The sequence below is a fragment of the Corapipo altera genome, unplaced genomic scaffold, assembly GCF_003945725.1.
Source record: "Corapipo altera isolate COAL_440 unplaced genomic scaffold, ASM394572v1 317, whole genome shotgun sequence".
NCBI lineage: Eukaryota > Metazoa > Chordata > Aves > Passeriformes > Pipridae > Corapipo > Corapipo altera.
The window spans coordinates 877,210-897,125 of NW_020884989.1; the positions used below are offsets into that span (position 1 = coordinate 877,210).

The 19,916-nt window shown below is 39.4% G+C and overlaps 1 protein-coding gene across 4 annotated transcripts in view; it reads left to right on the forward strand.

Moving 5' to 3' along the window:
• Window positions 1-19,916, forward strand: part of DUSP16 (dual specificity phosphatase 16) — a 61,206-nt gene that overhangs the window by 36,624 nt on the left and 4,666 nt on the right. For all 4 annotated transcript variants that reach the window (XM_027666259.1, XM_027666261.1, XM_027666262.1 and 1 more), the window contains 3 exons: window positions 12,246-12,409; window positions 17,675-17,834; window positions 18,526-18,649. In XM_027666259.1, the coding sequence (XP_027522060.1) occupies window positions 12,246-12,409; window positions 17,675-17,834; window positions 18,526-18,649 (448 nt within the window). The remainder of the gene's footprint in view (window positions 1-12,245; window positions 12,410-17,674; window positions 17,835-18,525; window positions 18,650-19,916) is intronic.

Sequence of the window (19,916 nt, forward strand, 5' to 3'; positions counted from 1 at the left end):
TGGTCTGGGCAAACACCAGTTGCATGTATCATAATGATACTATGAGAAATTGGCCTGTTTTCATTACCAGCACATGGTAGTTGTCTGTTCAAGATGAAAATGCCTCTTAAACCACAAGCAAGACAGTAGTGCACATTAGCTGAGGTGAACTTAGCCACATACACCTAGTAAGGATTAGTTTGATTGTTAGAGAGAAAAGGGGAATCTAATGTATCAAAATCTTCCTTATAAAAAATAGGATTTGTATTTTAGCATGTCAAATGATTTTCTCTTGGCAGAGATTAGGTTTGAGAATTTCATCTTTGTTTACATAGCTAGGATGGGGCTTTTTTGAATGCAGAAACAACTGTTGGCTTTAAAACTAGTGGTAGAGGAGTAAAGAGCAAAAGGGAAATGTAAGGAAGTTATTTACTATTGATCTATTACAAGTAAGTGCTTATTTCAGGTGCTTATTTTTTACATGTATTAAAAATCTGGCTACTTAATACATGAAACACAAGAAACCTTTTGGGATGTGGGGTGAAGGAGAATGAGCTAGATTCAGTCTTATGGAAAGTTCCTTAGTTTATTGATATGGGGCTCTAGGAAACTAGATAAAATATGTTGTCTTAGCAAGTTGATGATGAACTCACATAAATGTTTATGGCCCATAATGAGAGCAGAGGTCAGTGCACTATGTAAAAAGATAAACCTTTGGACTTGAGTTTTCCCTATGCCACTAAATCTGATTTATTTAAAATGGCAACCTTAAATAAACATTTTAGGGTAGGAAAATATTTTTTGTTGGGATAGAATGAGGAACAATTAACAAATATCTGAAACTCCTTCATCTGTTCTTCTTGCCACCCCCCATTACTGAGCAGTTGGTGAGGTGTTTTTTTATTTAGATTGTGCATAAAGGTATGTTCTACCCTGGAGACTGCTTTTCATTGAAGTAAATGTTGTAAAGACCTCAAAGGAACCCTTACCAACTAGTTTATGCTCTTGGTATAACCTCATAAAAATATTTATAATCTGGGGAATGTTTTCAGGAATTTAAATATCCGTTTTGGTTCTTAATTTTAACAATACTCAAAATAGTGAAATATGGGTACTGAAAGCTCAGTCCCACTCCTATCATGACATCTACTCATCTGAGTTTTAAGATTTAAGATTTAAACTCGGGGATGTCACTTGATTCCTTCTCTTTCCATACATTAAGAATTGGATTTACTTGCATGGAGTCCTTTTCCTAGCTAATTATGATTTTTCTGTTTACTCTGCAGAAACAGTTGAGAGACTACTGATTCTTGCTTGAATGATCAGTGTTAAGGCAGTAAACATCAAGAGTCTTGCTTAAATTTTGTTCCACTATTGAAGTGGAAATCATTCACATTCTACTTTCTTTAAAAACTTGCTCTTCCCTGCTTTTAATCTGGCTTAGTCCTACTCATGCTAACACTGATATCTTTGTGATGGTTACCTTTCAAATGTTGCTGGTGAACAAGATGAAACACAGCTTTTTATTTTGTGTTGATTTTTTTAAACTTTTTTTTTTGTACAGGAGGCTTTCTGAAAAAAAAAAAAACCAGAAATGCCTACTTTTCTGTATTTACAAACTGTCATTAAAAATTGTGATAGCCTAACACTGAAACACTCTACTGGCTCTGAACTGAAACCAAAGGCAAGAATTATTGTACTCAGGTGGATGTAGAGCAATGGTATATGTCCAGGAAGGACTAGCTAAACTTCAAAGTATTGTAATGCAGGATCATAGAAACAGTTTTATTGAACTCTCTAGGAATTTTTCAGTGCTGCAAGGCCAGAGTGTATTTTGCCAGGGAACAATGAAGGACTTATTTTTCTGTCAGTCATTAAATTGCCACTTAGAGGTACCACAGTACCCAATACCACTGAGAACAACTAATATGAAAAACTTCCCTAATGTACCAGATTATAAAGTGTATGGGCAGAAGGGCAGTTAAAGTTACTGGAAACCTTTTGTGAGCTTCTAAAATTGCCTTTACAGTTTTATACCCCTCCTTTCCAGTGCCTGTACGCTGAGGTGTAGATTTGTATGTGACTGTATTCTGTTGGAGCCATGCCTCTCATTAAATAGGATCCACCTGATCTAGATGTAATCAGGGCCGTGTATACTTAAATCTCTCTGTAGAAAACTTGCTTCATGGTTGGAGATGGAGCTGCTATCCTTCAGTTAGAAGACAGCTATCTTGAGAAGGGTTCCATGAAATTCTCCATGCTACTTACTTCACAGGTTATCTGTATAATTCAGAGAATTACCAGTGGAGAATTACAGATTTTGTAGGTGCCCAGAATGAAGCCCTGCATCTGACTTTCAGAACCACTGAGCTGTATGCCACTCTCTCAAAACCATGATTGGACTGTCAGTCCTGTCACCATGTGAATCGAGGCCCAGGTGGGGAATTGCTTACTAATGTCTTCCTACCCTTCTGCCTATGAAAAGTATGAAAACCATAATGTGATTCAGTGGATTCTCCTTTCACGAGAGCTGTCTGATAAACTCCTGCAGAGCAGAAAGCTACTTTAATAAGGAGAAATAGATAAATTATTACTTTTCTATTCAGTGACAAATGATGGTGACATGTGCAGTGGACAGTCCTAAGAAGAAAGAGCAAACAGAGTGAGTTCAGTGGGGTTGGACATAGATCCTGGAAACAAAATAGTGAGTTGTTACCCAGGGGCTGTGGCAAAAGGTATGCTTTTGCTGAAACTTCCCAAATCATTGTTTCCTCCTGACCTGTCCCTCGCCTAACAGAGTGTGTGTACAAAATGGAAGACTTGCATGAAGGATACAAGGAGAAGGAAGCAAGTCAGGGACTCTCTTGCAGTCTTCTTTATCCTGTTTTTTTTTTAGAAATATTTGAAATTGGAAGCCCATTTAAAGAAATTTCAGTATAAAACTGCTAGTATCTCTAGGGTACATTTACCATTGTGCTGTCCATACTTGCCTAAAGCAAAGCTGAATAAGAAAAGCCCGGTGTTCTCTCCCTGCTTTGTCCCCAGAAAAACCATTCCTTGTGGCAGAGGAGCAGGAAATCTTAAGAATATTCTCTTGTAGGAAGAGCTGATCATTTCTATGACCTGAAGTGACCAGGGCCATGAGACTGAGCTTCATTCCCAACTTCCGTGGTCCCATACATCGGTTAAGAGGGTGCCATGTGGTTCAGTGTGGACTGAAAGACAGCATGAGCTTTGTGCTGTCTGACACATTCCTGGCTTACATCCTGACACCTTTTAACATTTGGATTTGGAGCTTAATAACTTTTGGTTTTGACTGACTGAAGTTTTGAGTGTTCCCCACACGTAAGTCTTTGCAGAGTACCCCAAGGAGAAGAGCAAACATTCAAATGGTGGCCATTCATTAAAATAATGAGGTTACCTGTAAATTGAAATAAGTTATAACAAGAATGAGCTGTTGAATATCCTGCCAGTGTTTAGAGGAGGAGAGGTAGTTGCACAGTGATGCCAGCTTTCCTGATATTCTGACTGGTTGATTCCATTAGAACAAAACTCTATTGAAAGAGGTAAAGATCTTGCTGAAGGAACGCAGCATTCCCCAAATGGTCCTGTAACCCATGGAATACAGCCATTGTTGATGGGGAAGAGTGAGAGAGGAGATTAGCTCTGAATCACCCTCTTAAAAAGTCTCCTTCTCAATCAATTTTTAATGAGAGCATAGACAAACTAGTACCCTTGGCTACAGCCAGTCCTCTGAGAATATCCTCCCACCCTGTGTACTTAAAATGCAGTTTTCAGTGTTCGTTTAGTGCCATGATTGTTTTAAGCACTTGAAGAATGGGAGTAGGGTTTATTACTTTCATATGTGTATCCACTTGCTGTCTTTTGAGGGAGAGAGCAAGGTTTGACTAGAGTAGAGCTCTCATAACATTTCTCTAGCCCAAGAATAACTTGTTAAGTTTGCTTTTGTTTCGGATACCTCTGGATGCTTGTGAAACTTAATTGACTAAAATTATGGTGCAGGGTTGTTTTGGTTTTTTTTTTCTTTAAAAGCAGAAAGGGCAAGTGTGGGTGTACAATATGCTCTTTTTACTTCCTGTGCCACTTGGGTGGGAGGGGAAGCTTGACCCCATCCTCACACATTCCTCCTCCCCCACCTTATTTGCTTAACCTGCCTGTTAACCTTGTCTTAGCAAAGGCAGAAACCCTCCAAGGCAAAGAACTTCCCTTGCTACTGTGCTTGTAAAACACCTGGCATAACGGGGCCGCTTTCTGAATGTCACCAGAATGAAAACACCACTGGCTTTCCCAAACTGTGAAACCTTGGATGCTGTGGAAGGGCTCCTGTGGCTGAGGAGCAGGGATGGGAACGGGATGGGATGGCAGCTCTTCCGACTGGGCTCCCCAGCCTGAGCTTATGTAATGGAAAATGGCACACGGCCCTGCAAAGCCGAGTTGGAATGCGGGAATTGTAATGGCCTGTGGAGGTCTGCAGCTCGTTTAGACAGAGTGGAAACATCGTAGATTCATAAAACTTACGAGTCAGAAAGTTTACAACTTTCTTAGGGCAAGGAAAAAAATCTGTACTGCAGCTTTTAGATGAACAGTTTAATGTTTGATGGGAATGTGATTGGGAAAGTGCTGTTAAGTCACAGCATTGGGATCCTCTGAGGCAAAGTAAATGTAAAAGTTAGGGGCTTGTATGTTTTGTCTTTGCTATAGTGCTGTTTGATTTTTTTATTATTATTTTTTTTTTTAGTGTAGTTTTCAGTAATGTTACTTTACCTGCCTGGCACTAACCAGTATTTACAGTAACAAATTCTAAATTGCTATTAGGAGAGGAGAAAAAAAACCAAAAAGCTAAACATGAGTTACTCCACTGCATACCTTTGGTGAATACAGACATTTGGTGAGGTTTACTTAAAATTATAAGTCCTAAATATTATGTTTTAGAGGTGGTTGCAAAATTTCCTGCTTTTTTAATTGTTCTTTTCCCTTAAAAAGGAAAGTTAAATGGAAAAAAAAAGATAGCAATATTCCTTTAAAAAGGGATAGCAATATAATATTTATTAGTATGTGGTTATACAAAATTATGAATAATTAGTGCCCTTCATGAAGAAGCAAATTCTGGATTTAACAAAGGTGGAATGTTAAATCTTCAAGCTTCAATGTCTCCTTCTTGTAATGCTGTACATGCATGTAGTCTTTGTTTTTCTGACTTATCACTTGGGTCTTAGATCTTTTCCACTCCCAGCTTTAAAGTAATTGTGTTTGATGCTGAATTAACACTGATGTACTTACTGTCAGACATTTAGGTCTGGTGGATAAAGGAAGGAAGTAGCTTCTAGTATGTTTTCAAGAATTCATTGAAGAAAACCAATTTCTCCCTTTAGCTTTTTCAGAATGGTCAGAATCCAAAGCAGGGGAGAAAGGAGCAGTATCTGATTTGAATGGCACTTAAGAAAAATGACAAAGTTTGCTCTGTTATCAGTATACATTGTGTGTGATCTTTTCCAGCAGACTCCATGACCTGCAAAAAACAGACACATTTCCTGTCTCTTACATCTCCATCAGGAGCATAAGACAGATCTTTCTGTGCATCCCTGCATGAGGCACATGAAGCTGCAGGGCCAGCTGGGTGTGCAGGGATGTTGTATTAAACACTTCATAGACTTTTCTTAACTGGAAGTTTTAGGGAAGCCAAGCTCTTAGGAGTTGCCATGTAGACTGTCTGTCTGTTGCCACCCACAAAAGTTGTTTTAAAAGCTTGTTGGTCAGCTTCAGTAAGGTTTGACAAAAGGAGTAATTAAATGAAAAAAATAATGGAATTCTTGTAAGCAGTATGGAAATGAGCACTGGTGCAGTACAGAGTCTCAAATTAGTGTCTTTCCCTGAAAAGTGGTTTTGGGTTAAGCTGAGCTGGTAGTGGATTTGCTGGTGTGACCAAGCAGCAGTGCTGCATGGGCCCCAGCAGTACAAAAAGGGCCCTTAGGAGCTCAGGATGCAATAACTCCCAAGGATCTACTGTGAGATGGGCACTGGTGGCAAGTGGGATTCTTTGGTTCTGCAGCTCTGCATATTACTTGGTTGAAAAACATGTTTGCATAGTGTGAAAGTGGAAAGCTGCTCTTCTGGTGTTTAGAATTGGTCTCTATTAGCTGGACAAGATGGCAGAGACCTTCCTCCTGATTACCCACATTACCCACCTCTTCTCCAGCTGAATCTTTTCTCCCCTCTGTCTTGGCTGTGCTGCCAGGCACCGGATGGCAAGAGCACTTGCTGGGGCCCCCTCTCGAGCTTTAGCTGGCAACACATGAAGTGATGTGAACACCTGCTTTCTCACCTTTCTTTAATTCCAGGTTAGGTTTCATGACTGCACTCACAAAGAAACAGTAGGAAATCCTTACAGAACAAATGCAGTGTAAGCTTGTTTTTAAGTTTTTAACTGTTAGAATTTGTATATGCATGGAGCTTTCATCTCTGTAGGGGTCGTTTCCGTACTCGGACAGTTCTATAGAAAAAGCAAGTTATACCTAATGCTAAGGTCCCCTACTTTCGTGTTTCCCTTTCCCTGCAGAGTTACAGGCACCTCAGCTTTTGCTTTTCAATTTCACACCCAAACTTAATCCACCTTATCTCTGAAGTATAGCCATGTCTCTGTTACTTTGTGCTTTGTCAGCATGCACATGCCTGATTAGCAAGAGCAGCTATCTCTAGATGATTAAGATAAAACTTCTGGTTCAGATCTCTGGAAAGATGTGAGGATAAAAAGGAATTACAGAATTGGCTGTTTCAACAGTAATTTACTGAGCAACTATAAAGAGAGATAAGGATTGCCTCCTGATTGATTGATTGATTGGGAGTTTTTCCCCCCCTATATGTTAGAAATACATGAAAATTGAGACATAGGATGGATGTATGAGGGAACATCTGTGCTCTGTTCAACATGCATGCAGGGAAGACTGAAAACTGAGGGTGAATGGGTGATGTCACTGAAGCAGGGCTGTTTGGCTAACAGAACCATCCGTAATTACAACCAGCTAACAGCCTGGTTACTGTACTGTGTCATGTAAGCATTAGTGAGCTGCTCAAGGTAAACTTTGAAAACTGGTAGGAGGAGAAGGTGGCATTCTCCACTCTCTCCAGAAGCCTGCAGAAAAGAAGGGTGTTTGGGAGAGGTGGGGGGGCAGGAGAGCAAAGGGGGTGCTGGGCTGGTGAATGGGCAAAGCGTGCAGGGTAGCTGGAGGTTTCAGTGTGCTCAATGACAGATGAAATTTTGCTGGACCAGCTGTGATGTCCTAAAGTCAAAGCTGCATAACCTGTATGAGGAAGGGATGTGTGTTGATGTGAATGAAGAACAATGAACAGTGAAGAACATTTTGAAAACTGATTTTTTAGTAATTGGTGTTTCTGCTTAACTTTTTTGCTCTTCCCCAGGCCAAATCAGTAATTAATATGTTTCCTGCAAATTTGCCTTGTCTAATTTTGGTCACATCTCTGAATGGTTTGACATCCTGTTGAAGGAAATATAAAGACAGGTAGGAGGAGGAGAAATTAGCATAACTTTGAATAAGAAACACCCACCTGTCCTGTTATGGTGTTCAACTAGAAAGGTTTTATTAAGTATTGGATAAAACCAAAGAAATTACCTGCACTTCACAACTTTGTACTAGGTGTTCAAATCAAGACCTTAGGGCTTAACTGACCTTTCCTTTGCAAACCTCCATAGTGGTTTACAGAGCTGCAGCTGCAGCATGGTGACCGGCAGCACTGTGGAATGTTCCTGGGCTGTTTCCACAGAACAGAACTGAAATGAGCTGATGTATAACCTTGTGCTTCTCAGTAGTTACTGCTCTGTATTAATTTAGGATTTGTGTTTAGTGGTACTTAAAATAAGTAGTCAAAAGGATCTGGATGAATTACATTCACTCATTTAAAGGAAACTCATCCCAAATCAATAATATTTCTCTATCATTTGTTGCCACCTGATCCCATAGTCTTTCCCTCGTCTCTTCCTGTGTCTGGCAGAGTTAATTGGGAGTTCTTTTTGTACGAGGATTTATGTGGTGAATCTGTAAGAAAGAACAACTTTTACTGCAGAATTTTGCTGCAACTTTTTCATCCCTTCTGAGTTTGGCCCTGATTTGTTTTCTGAGTTGGCTGAGAAGGGAACTGAAGCTTCTGATACCAGGATTCCCTTGAAGATCATACCTTAATAATCACAGTTGTAGTTAGGGAAGTGGTGGAGTCTTGATCAAAGGAAAGTCTGTAGTCCCCACTTTGCAGAACCATAGCAACAGGGCAATCAAGTCGTTAACTGGATCTTGCCAAATTTCTGCTAGTAGACGTGGAGGCTTGGTAAGCAAGAAACTCAGGCTTTGCTGTAAACTGGGAGGTGTTGGGTTGTCTGTCACAGAAAAACCACTGACAGCTTTTGGCACCTTGACGTGGTTTTGTAGAAACATCCTGTTGCACATCAAGGGAGCTGTTTCAGCTCAGCTTACCATCCAGGGTACAGAAAACCTGTATGGTTCATAGCTGTTTAAGAGAGAGTATTTTGGAGGTATTTGTCAGTCATCTATTTTCAGGGCCCAGTTACATTTATCAAATAATTCAGTGAAACTCTATTAACCCAGTAGCTCTGTTACTGATCTGTAGATTTATTCCCACCTCCCCCATAATTTCAACATGCTCTTGCAATTGATTATTACTCACATGAGGCTGGAGTAGTGGTGGGAGAAAGGGTGTTATTTAGAAACTGGCTCCAGAAGTAAAGTGTATTTTCTATAATTAAAACAAAGTGCACAATGCTGCCAATGGCCCTATTCCAACTGAGGTAGGTAAGGAAATTTAAAGAAAAAATTTGCCTTGTTGCAAATGTTATTCTCAAATCATGGAATTTGAAACAAAACCCATCACATCTTTTTTTTAAGGCTCAACTTTCTGTTCTGCATTCCCACCTGTAGACTAAATTAATTTTCCAATTGTTCAAGGTTTATTTTGAAGACAGTCTGCTTCATTTAGAGCAGAAGTGTACAGGTAGTCTGAGTGCTTAGAGCACTTTTCTTGTAAGAGTCTCTTCATGTAGTCTGTGTGTAGACTTGAGCTTTGGGGACTCATGGGAGCCATAATCTGTGTTAGGAAAAAAGAGACACTAAAAATAAATACCTTTTCTCTACACATATTTTTTTTAAATACATCTCCCTATATATTTTTAAAAATAGATATATTTTGTAAGCAAACAGTGATGTGTGCAGTTCCTTAGAACAGAAATTAGTCTCATAATGCTATGACAGTTCAGTGGCCATACATGTGGATGCTGTTGTTCCAGACCCCTGATACTGTGTTTGTTGCATTTAAAGAGATTGCTAGTTTAGCAGGATGCATATACAAGTGTGTTTTGTTGGTGCAGGTTCTGTTTGCTTGTGGTTTTTTAAAGCAATTCTTCCACATACGCTGACCTAGAATGTATTTTTCCTATTGGTAGTGCTGTAAATGAAAGCCAGATTTATTAAAAAACTACTTCCTTTTTGAAAACCTGGTCATAGAAGATGGCAGGGAAGATAGCTTAATATTTGAAACAATTTCATGCTTTTTCAAATCGGTTCACTAGAGAAGGTTAAGATATATTCAAAGGAAAGGAGGGTTCACTTGCGAGCACAGTAAAGATAGGTAATGTAATGCCAAACTCAACTGATTTGAGAGCTTTGTGATTATAATTCATGTTTTAAAGATACTGAAGCAACATGTTCCCAGGGAAGCATAAGTAGAAAAGAAGAAACGTGACTCTGAAAGGATGAATGCCCCAGAGGAAGTGTTGAAGAATCCAATCTTCAATCAGATGAATTTGCATTGACAGAACCCTGGAATAAAAATAAAATAAAAAATTGCTCCTTACACTTATGGTGACAGAGCATGGGTTTCATCTCTCAGAATCTCAGGTGTTTTGCACATTAGCCTCTTGCTTAATTTCTTGTCACAAGTTTCACACAGAAGTGAGACCAATCTGTAGGTAGTTGGGAAGAAACCTTTATTGTTGAACTCTTCCCATGTAGTCTTTTGCAAAGAAAGCACAGATGTAAAATCCTTGCCTATGTAAGGACTTCTCTGTTTTCAGCTGTGGGGGTGAGAGGATCCAGAAAGCAGCCAACAATGTTCCCAAGAAATAAAGAATAAGCAAATGAAACCAAAGACCAATAGCTGATTTCCCCTTCTTCCCCACCCTGTCGAAGAACTGCTTAAATTTAACCTGAGAAGCATATACTGCCTATAAATTCAAAGAATGCTTCCTGTAACGGAGGGGAAAACACTGTGTGCTGTATAGAAGAAAATTTAGAAAGTATGCGAGAGAATTATTTTGCAAACTCTTCCTGTCATTCAGTGGACACATTGAACAAGCAGGATCTGTGCTGCCTGAACAGGGAAGTTGTTAAGCAAGAAGGAGGAATCCCAGGTAATAGAATAGAAAATGTCAGAGCCAGACCTTTGCTGTGTCTCTAGTTTTGGTCCTTTAGTTTAGAGCTATGGCTCTGTGATAGGCAGTGCCTTAGCTTGTCTAACAAAATAGACAAGTTATTTATTTGTTTGTTTGTTTGTTTGACTGAGCAGGAATTGGTGTTCATAAATTGTTTGCTCTCAAATCTGATTGCTGGCTTTTTTTGTTTATTAGATAAAATGGGCACACACTTGGCTATTACCTTGGTGTTTCTGTATTGACTAATGATACAGATTTTAAAATCTAGGCATAATACAGGCAATGGTAATGCAAGCCCTGACAAAATAATACATTATCGTATTCCTGAATAATTTTAATTCATGTCTTCAAACTGTATTAATAGTGAACATAATATTTGGCAGATTCAGCACATTAATACTTCCAATTCCTTTATGACAAAAAGGTGCCTCATTCTGAATAGCTTATAATTACTCTTCCTGCAGTTAAAAGTCTGCTCATCTCTAATGTGTGGAAGTAGCTGGGGTTTTTTACTATGGTTTGCAACTTTCACCCCTACTGGATGACTGTTAAATGGTGAAAACAGCCAAGAAGAGTGTGTAACATTCTGATTTAAGCAGCTGCCTTAGGTTCTTCTTCATACTAGTTCATGAAGGTGAAGTATGAGAATGAGCTGAACCTGCGGTTTAGTGAGGCTTGGTAAAAGCCAGCTAGCTTTTGTGAAAATTTGTCAAAGTGTAAGTTCTTTGCTGAAGGTTTCATTGGGGTTTTTTTATAACTGTGGGTAAGGCCAGTTTGATGACAGCTGGTAGCACAGATGTGTGATGCAGCCCTTGTGAATGGGGTGGAACTAGCCAAGCAAGAAAAAGAAATGGAGCTTGAGTCTCAGCCTCATGTTTTATTCCCTTCATGCTTCATAGCAGCTGTGCCATGCTGATGGTGAAACAGCCAAGGAGCATTTTTGGTGGCCACTAGGATTTTAGGTGGATTTAAATGTTTTATCAGTCATTCCACTCTGGTTTTCCTGAGTGGTTTAATGCAGTGGTGGGAAATGGTAATGAAAATGTTTGGAGCCATATTACAGGTAGGGCCTATCAACTGGTGCATATAAAGAACCAGCAAGCATTAAAGGGAGTAGAGACTTCTGGTGGTCTGCTGGGGGAGTCCATGGCTTGGTGAAGTCTTCCCCTGTAGTCCCCTCTCTGCTTCACGTCCCCCACTTGAGGTGGAGAAGACTTGGCTTGGTGTGGCTTTGAAAGCTGAAACTTCTTCCAGTGTTCTGAATGAAAGACGGAGGATGAATGAGGAGCGGCACACAAAACAGTGATGCAGGATTTTAAAAGCTAACATTAATAAATGCATATTGACGCTTTCACTAAATTGAGTAAACATTACTTTTTCATAATGAACTCTCAGTATAAACCTAATACAGAAGAAGGAAGTGTTTAGAAAAACAGCTTGCTGGGGTGGAGATGAAAAGGTGTGCATGCTTTGGGTATTGTGGGTGCTGTGGCTGTTTTTTGAAGTCTCATTTCCACATTGTTAAGAATGGGAGGAGGCATCAAAAACTTCTAAGGAATGGAGATAGAGAGAAATTCTTGGCAGAGGGGGAATACGTAGCGATGCCTTGGCTGCTGCTGAATGGTTCCACAGTCATGGTACGTCTGGAAGAGGCACAGTTACAGTTTCTCTTTAGGGCTCTTCTGCTGCCCCTCAGTGCCTCCCCATCTCCTACAACAAATGGTGCTTTCTGAGAACTGGTGCGGGCACCAATGCCTACACCACCACTGAATACATACGCTTCCTCTCACAGGTGGATTTGGTGAGTTCTCCAGCTCTTTTCCTGGTCTCTGTGAAGGAAAATCCACGCTCATCCCTACTTGCATTTCTCAACCTTGCCTACCTGTTTCCAACATTGGCCCAACTAGAATACTGCCTCATCTCTATCTTGGGTGTCAACGAGATGTCCTCAACAAGGTGAGTATTCTGGGTGTCACGGGGTGTACTTGGATGAGTATATGAGCTCCATATATCTTTATCCATGCTTCTGTCATGCTTCATCCTTATAGCTATGAAACAGCTGAAGTAGGTGCAGGTAATAGCTGCCTGCATAAGCCATGGAAAGCTGTGTGAGAACTGATGATCCACCGGGCCATGTAATTAATCTACATGCCGTGTAATATGAAACCTGGTCTTCTTCCTCTTTCTTCTCAGAGAAGATGATATGGTACTTTCCTCAGTAACCTATCAACCAACAGCAAACTATCATATCTGCCATTACAGCAGGTGTACTTTCCTGTGTACAGCTCTGACTGGTTTGTTTTGGCAGGTCTTGGATATTAACACAATTAAATTTAATGGTTACAGTAGGACAAAGGAAGACTGTCTGTTTTTTAGTATTTCCTTCAAATGCTAGAAAAAATAGCATTTAAATACCATGAATTGTGTAATAAGGGACTACTGCAAACAAATCTTTGTACATCGACTGAAATGTTCAGACCTGGACAATCAGTGGGGTTGTTTAAAATGAGCTTTTATGGTAGCACTGCACTAAGAAACTTCTACTGTTTAAGTACATGTACATTTAGTAATTTTTGCTCCTAAAGAATAGCCCAGAATATTTTTGTGTATTTAAAATGGTCAGCAAAGTCATCAAATATATCACTTGTAGGATGCTGGCCTATCAGATGTTTAAAAGAGCTTGTCTCAAATTGCTGTAGGTCTATATTCCACAGATATTTGCTTCCATGAGGAGATCAACTCATATTGCTTCCAGTCTGAGTCTTGGGTCCCTTCGCAGAAGAATTTTTATTATTTCTGCTGCATATGCCCTCTTGCCTCCCATATTATCTGACAGTCCTATTCAATCTCCAACAGCCTTCATAAGCTGGCATTAAATACATGGATAGGGGAGAGGGAAGGGGTGCTTCACCCTACCACATTGCCTTAATTATGTGCAAGGCTTTTGTGTATGGTTTTGTATCCATGTACAAAGTTTAAGCCAGGAACTATCCTACATAGTCCTGTAACTGGATCACATTCATGTACTTTGACCATTGTATTTTTCACTGTTTTCTTCTACTTTCATTCCATTCCAGTCTGGCCATTAATAGGCTATTTTTAGTTATTTTAAGGGCATTTTTGAAACCCAAGTAATCATGTAGAAGGTAATTGTGCTTTAATAAATAGTGAGGACAGAAACGGAGGATAGTCAGCAGTCATTGCATCTACTTTGTCCTTTAAAATCTTCCTTGTCTTTATTGCCAGGTAGTGAGTCAGCAATTCAAACTTGATTCACTTATGATGGATGTCAAAGCAGCTTATTACTATTCCTAAGTAATTTGTGGTCCCCAGACAAAAGACAGCAGGAACTAAGTAATTAAAAGAAAAAAAAATTCTTTGCTTTCAATGGTAGGATATTAGAAAGATGCTTTTATGCTGTCTGTTCCAGTGTGCCAAGGGCAGGTGCTATTCTAAGACAGGGTGGGGAGGGAGGGAACAACTTGTTCTCTTCCGGGGCCAGGCATGTGTTACTTTGTTTGGGATGTGACTGGAACTGCAGTGGTGTGACTCCTGAGTGGTGCATAATCCCAGGGAGTTGAAAGAGGCTGTTCCTTGCAGTAAATTGGTGCCTACAAATAAGCGTTGGGCACAGGCATGGTATGTGTGCCTCTCCAGGAATGGAATCCAGGTGGTAGCAGCAGTCAGAACTTCCATTATAGGGCTGGAGGAGGCTAAAAACCTCAACCACTGCTGGTGAGCCCTGAGTGTGGCAGAGCTGGCTACAGCTCAGCCCTGGGGGTGGCTCTCTTGTCCATTAATCTACAGTCTTGATAATTTCCGTATGTGTTGAAGGAAGTCCTGCAGCTGCAGATACTTTAAAATTAATGTAAGAGCCCCAGGAGTTGGTTGGATTGGTACTTCTTCACATACTCTTGGGAATGAAAATCAAAGACTACTGTGTTTCCCATTTAGTGTGGAGAATGACAAAAATGACAGCATACCACCTACAGAAAGTTCAGAAAGTTCTTAATGCCTGGTGTCATCCTTGGCAGTCAATCTTTTGAAAGTTTTTCCATTGGCAACTAAAATACCTCTTAGATTTCTTATTCATTTTTAGGACAAATATACATCTTATGATTTCAGATCTACTTATTTTTTGTATCTTTTTCCTCTTGCTTTGAACAAACACGGGAAATGCTTTGTTCTGGGCAGGTCACTTGTTCACTGCACTGAAGTAGACGTTAGTGTCAGTGGTTTATCCCATCTCTTCAGTGTACATGGTTGCTTCTGGAAAATGCAAAATGGCTTCCATCTATATTATTGGAAAATATTAATAAGATGTGGAAACAAATTACAGTTTCTACCTCGTAGAGTCCACGTGATGTTTTCCCAAATGTCGGCAACTCCCAGTTTCTCGGATTTAATCAGTTTCTTGATTTAACTAGAAGTCGTAGCTGGACATTGGCACATTAGGAACACAAATAATGGATCTCTGCTGCTCTTCCTTCAACATGCTTTGCTTCTGGGGAAGCCTGTATCCTATACAAGGATATTGGGGAGAGCAAGAAGGATGACTCTTACTACATTGGTTGCCCAGAAATACCTGGTAAGAAAGCTGGGAAGTAAAGAACATTCAAAAGTGGAGGGCCAGAAACAAAAAAATAGGGGTAAGTAGCAAAGTTCTGTCATTGTTAAGACACTCAAGGACCTGGGAAGTGGTTAAGTTTGCATGCCCTGGTTTAATGGCCTTGTGGGAGGTACTTGGGACAAGAAGCCAGCTTTCTGTTAAGATTAAAATAGCTGTTTTCTATTCAGGTCCAGATTTAAAAAAAAAAAAAAAATTGCTGAAAAATTCTAATAAGATTTCCAAAACTATTAAGATGTAGTTGTACACACTGACCTTATTTTTGCCTTCAGATGCTATCTGTGAGTTATGTCACCAGACATACTGATTTTTCTAAAATTAAATTGTCTCAAAAATATCAGCAAAAAGAACTCTTAATCTGCATTACTAATTTGACCTGATGATTTAAAGATTTTGATATTTTATCAAGATGAGCCTACCTTTTTAGGAGCTTTATAAGCTTATCTCAGAGTGAATGGCTAGGGGAATGCTCCTCTTGCTGCAGGACTGTCTTCATGATCTTTTAAAATACTACAGCTACTTACCATTAATACCTCTGCTAATAATGGTTTATTTGGGAAAGATATGCAAACAGAAATGCTTCGTTTGTGTCCTTCAGCAGGACTAATGATTAATTCAGGAAAGATTTAGGAGAATTTTTATATTTTTTACAGATTTCTTTCTAAACGTTTAATTCTGAAAATGTTCATGATATTTTTTGCAGTGTTGCAATACAAAAACCTCATAAAAGTTCTAAGAGAAAAAAGTTTGTTTCAGTTTTGGGTCTCAGTGTGATACATTGTGGTTATCTCTGTGGCATTGCAAGAGGGTACTGATATTCATTGCTCTTTGTGAAAGAGAGGGAGACTAAATTCTAACCTCGACGGCAGTGATAGTGTCCTTTCTGAAAGTTAGTATAGCAGAAAAAAAAAAATCTGTATTGTGGTTATGGGCCAGAACAAGCCTCCTGCTTACACCTCAAGGTTTTTACCAGCATTTAAACTGTAAAACTTTCTGCTTTCCTGCTTACATAACTATTCTCTTTCTTTTCTTTCAGACCTGGATTTTATTTCCTGGAACAAAATAACATTTTAGGGTGCTATTAATTTTCAGATTAAACAAGTCATAAAATGTAAATAAACTTACAAAAGAGCATTTACCTTCTTTTCACAAAGTTGTTAGTATTAGATTTCTGGATCTTCCTCCCATCATAATTCACTTCTTCCTCTTGGGTGCCTTACAATGAAGGCACTGTTATGGTTATTATACTGGAGCAGGTTGCACAGGGAATGATTGATACTTTAGAACAGAAGGAAGTATAACTTCTTTCTTTAGCCTTAGGCTGAAAGACAAGCAGTAATATTTTGGGGTGGTTTTTTGGCTTGTAGATCTTGGACTTGGCATCTTTTGTTCCTATTTGAATAATCAATTCCACATCAAAAACCTTGTATAGCTGTGGAATTGTGATGGCTGGACTGTGCAGCTCACCAGCGTTTATGTTTTAAAAGAAATAATAAGGTTTTCCATTCTTCTAAATTCATTCCCCCCTCCCCCTGCCCCTTAGCTGTATTCTGAACAAAAATGCACCATGGCAGTCCATTTGTTCATCACCTCCCTTCTTTATACATGAGAATGTTCATGACCCTCCATGTACTTTTGTACTGGCTATTCCAGTTGTTCCTTCCTCATCTTCAAGCAGTGATAACACGGAGTGAGCTGGTTTGGAGTCAGTATTTCAACTTAGTGATCTGAAACAAATAATCATTTTTCACAGAAGTTGATGCTGAAGAGCTTGGGATGCTGGAAGGGGAAAGCTGTGTAGCCCAGGACAGTGAGGGAGGGATGCTGGGCATCAGGGGTATCCCTTGCACATGTAAGATACCAGAAGTCAAGCTAGTCCCCTGCACCAAGAAAGCCATTCCCAGTACCTTTCCTCTCTGGGTAATTCCAAATATTTCCCTATTCCCTTACAGCACTCCTGCTTTTAAACATGTCAGTATGTAAGGAAGGTACAACAGCATCAGCTGTGAAGGGCAGGCAGGGCTGAAGGGAGCTTGCTGGTTTCAACCAGGGAGATGTGCAGGAAGGGAGAGGGGGAAATCAGTGACATATTGGAATTTTCACATTCCCTTAGAAAAAAGAAAGCCCCTGAGATCTGAGAGGAGACTGCAAAAGGCATCCATTTCGTTTCATATTTCTCACCAATATCAGTGATAGGGCAACCTCAGATATGTGATTGGGAAAACACATATTCAGGTCAGCACGTGGGAAGTGTTTGTTGTCAGCTTGCACAGTGAGAATTTAAACCAAAATAGCAAAAAATTCATTCTCTTGGAAGTGATGCTTCAAAGTAGCAGAGGGTATTCTACTATTATTTCTGTTCTTTGTAAACTTTGTTTTTATAGATTTGCAGTTCAAATGTTATTTGCACGCACTGGATGTCTCCTTAAAAGTTGTTAAAAGAATTAAAAGCTGAGGAGTTATCTTTTTCTCAAAAGAATGTCCCTTATACAGCTAAAGGAATTCCAACACAAATTTCAGTTTGGTTTTTAGCTTTGTAATGTGCCAAAGGTACCTTTTGACTTCTCTAGGCTTAATCTTTCTCTCTCTCCTAGGAGCTGATGCAGCAGAACGATATTGGCTACGTACTGAACGCCAGCAATACTTGTCCGAAGCCTGATTTTATTCCAGAATCCCATTTCCTCAGAGTGCCTGTGAACGACAGCTTTTGTGAGAAAATTTTGCCTTGGTTGGATAAATCAGTCGATTTTATAGGTGAGAAGAAAATTTAAATTCTTTCTCTCTCTTAGTTTTTTGATTCCTCTGTGTGTCTGCCTTGCTGTTATGGTTGGAGAAGCCCTGAATGCTTTCTGGGTGGTATGAAAATACCCTCGGGATCTGTGTACATGATCAGCATCGCTTTATAAGCACAGAAGCAAAATAACACAGCAAAGTAACATTCTGCCACTGCATGTTCCAGCATGACAGAACAAAAACACTTAAGAGCACAACTCTGCTTTCAGGCAGCCTGGTAGAATCCCAATATATGTCTGCAGAGAGTGAATTAGAAACTTGGACATACAGCTTCTGTCCTGTGAGAAGTGAGCTAGCCGAATTCAAACTGGCCAGATTGTTCCATCATGAATGCTTGCTTGTTACTTGTATATAAAATTAGAAACAATTACCTTTCCCAGACATCTAAATAGGGTGGGTTTTGTGCACATTAAATTGAGGTATACTGTAACTGTGGTATGTTTCCTGTGTGTGTTATGCTTTTTCTATACTTAGTGCTGTACAGTGCTGGAGAAAAGAAGTGATTTTTTTGTTAAAAGCTTCCATGAGATTTGTAATTAGCAGTTAATTTGGAAGTTTTGAATAATTTTAAATAACATTGCTTTCTTTGCAAACTTTTCATCATGGTAAAATGCTGCTGACTTTGACTCTTGCCAATTTCTTTGCTATGTAGAAAAAGCAAAAGCATCAAATGGCCATGTGTTAGTGCACTGTTTAGCTGGGATATCTCGCTCTGCCACAATTGCTATTGCCTATATCATGAAGAGAATGGATATGTCCTTAGATGAAGCTTACAGGTAAGAAGAAATTTCCTTTTCATACTAATTCTTGTCCCTGTGTGCTTATTTTACAGTGAATGATAAAATGTTATAGGACCAAGGGTAGAAGCAGACATTTTACCTGGTAGTTCACTGTCCTCTGCACACTCTTGTTTGAAGCATAGACTTCCTCCAGAAAAAAATTAATGGTGTTGAATAGACATCACACAGCTCATATTAACTGCCCACCTGCAAAATGGACTTTGCTCCAAATAGGCAAATACATGGAATGTAAACTGCCTATTAAATGTATGTATATTCTCCTGGTTCCAGCCAGGAAAGGGTGGGAGCTTGTGCAAGCTGATATTCCAGGTTATCATGTCAGCTGGACTATTCCTTTGCACTGTTTGCTGTTTCACAAATTAAAAAAAAACACTAATAAAAAATGCAAGTTTTGTTTGACATTTTTCATGTGCTTGCCTGCATTTGCGCTAGTATATACACATATACACAAGTACACCTTTCCATTTTTCTCATGCTGGTTTTAATGACTGCACACTCATCTTCTGTATACTTCCCCAGAGAGTTTATATTTTTAATAATATTTAATTTTCCCAGTCACATATAATATGTGTGTTTGTACTACATTTAGCTCCTCAAGGTTTCTTCCCTTGTTAATTCTTTTGTCCAGGAATGTTTCTTTAAAAAAAAAACAAAACCAGAGGAGGAGGGATTTGGGCAGCTTTCTGCTTTGCAGCCTGTAAAAGCAGAGTACTTATTTAGCTATGTTGCAAATCAGACAGGTAGGAAGTATGCTTTTGTATTTAACTTTGAAGTATATGACATGATTTATATTACTTAGGTCTTTCATACATTTAGAATTCTGGTTCATCAAAACATTTTCAGTATCATTGCACCTTCTCCATATTGAACCCAGTACATGACTGCGTGCTTGGATTGGCACACCTGTGCCAGTCAGGCTGCTTCCTACAGGACCCAAAAATAGGTAAATTTTTCTAGGGATTTGGCAACCCTGTTGCCCTTTACTGCTGAACACCTTCAGGACTTGAGAGAATGTTCTTTGTTTTAATGCTGCATTTGCACCTGTTTTTCTTTTGGATTATCATATCAGTGGTCAATACCAGTGTGGGGTAGGAATTGCTGGAACTTGCTGGATAAGGTCAAAATCTATCATGGCTCTTTGTCTTGCCTGACAATGATAAACAGGGTAGGAAGTGCTCACTGCAGTAACAACAACAGCATGAGAGAGGTGAAAGGAATACGTGATGTCATCCCTTGGAATGAT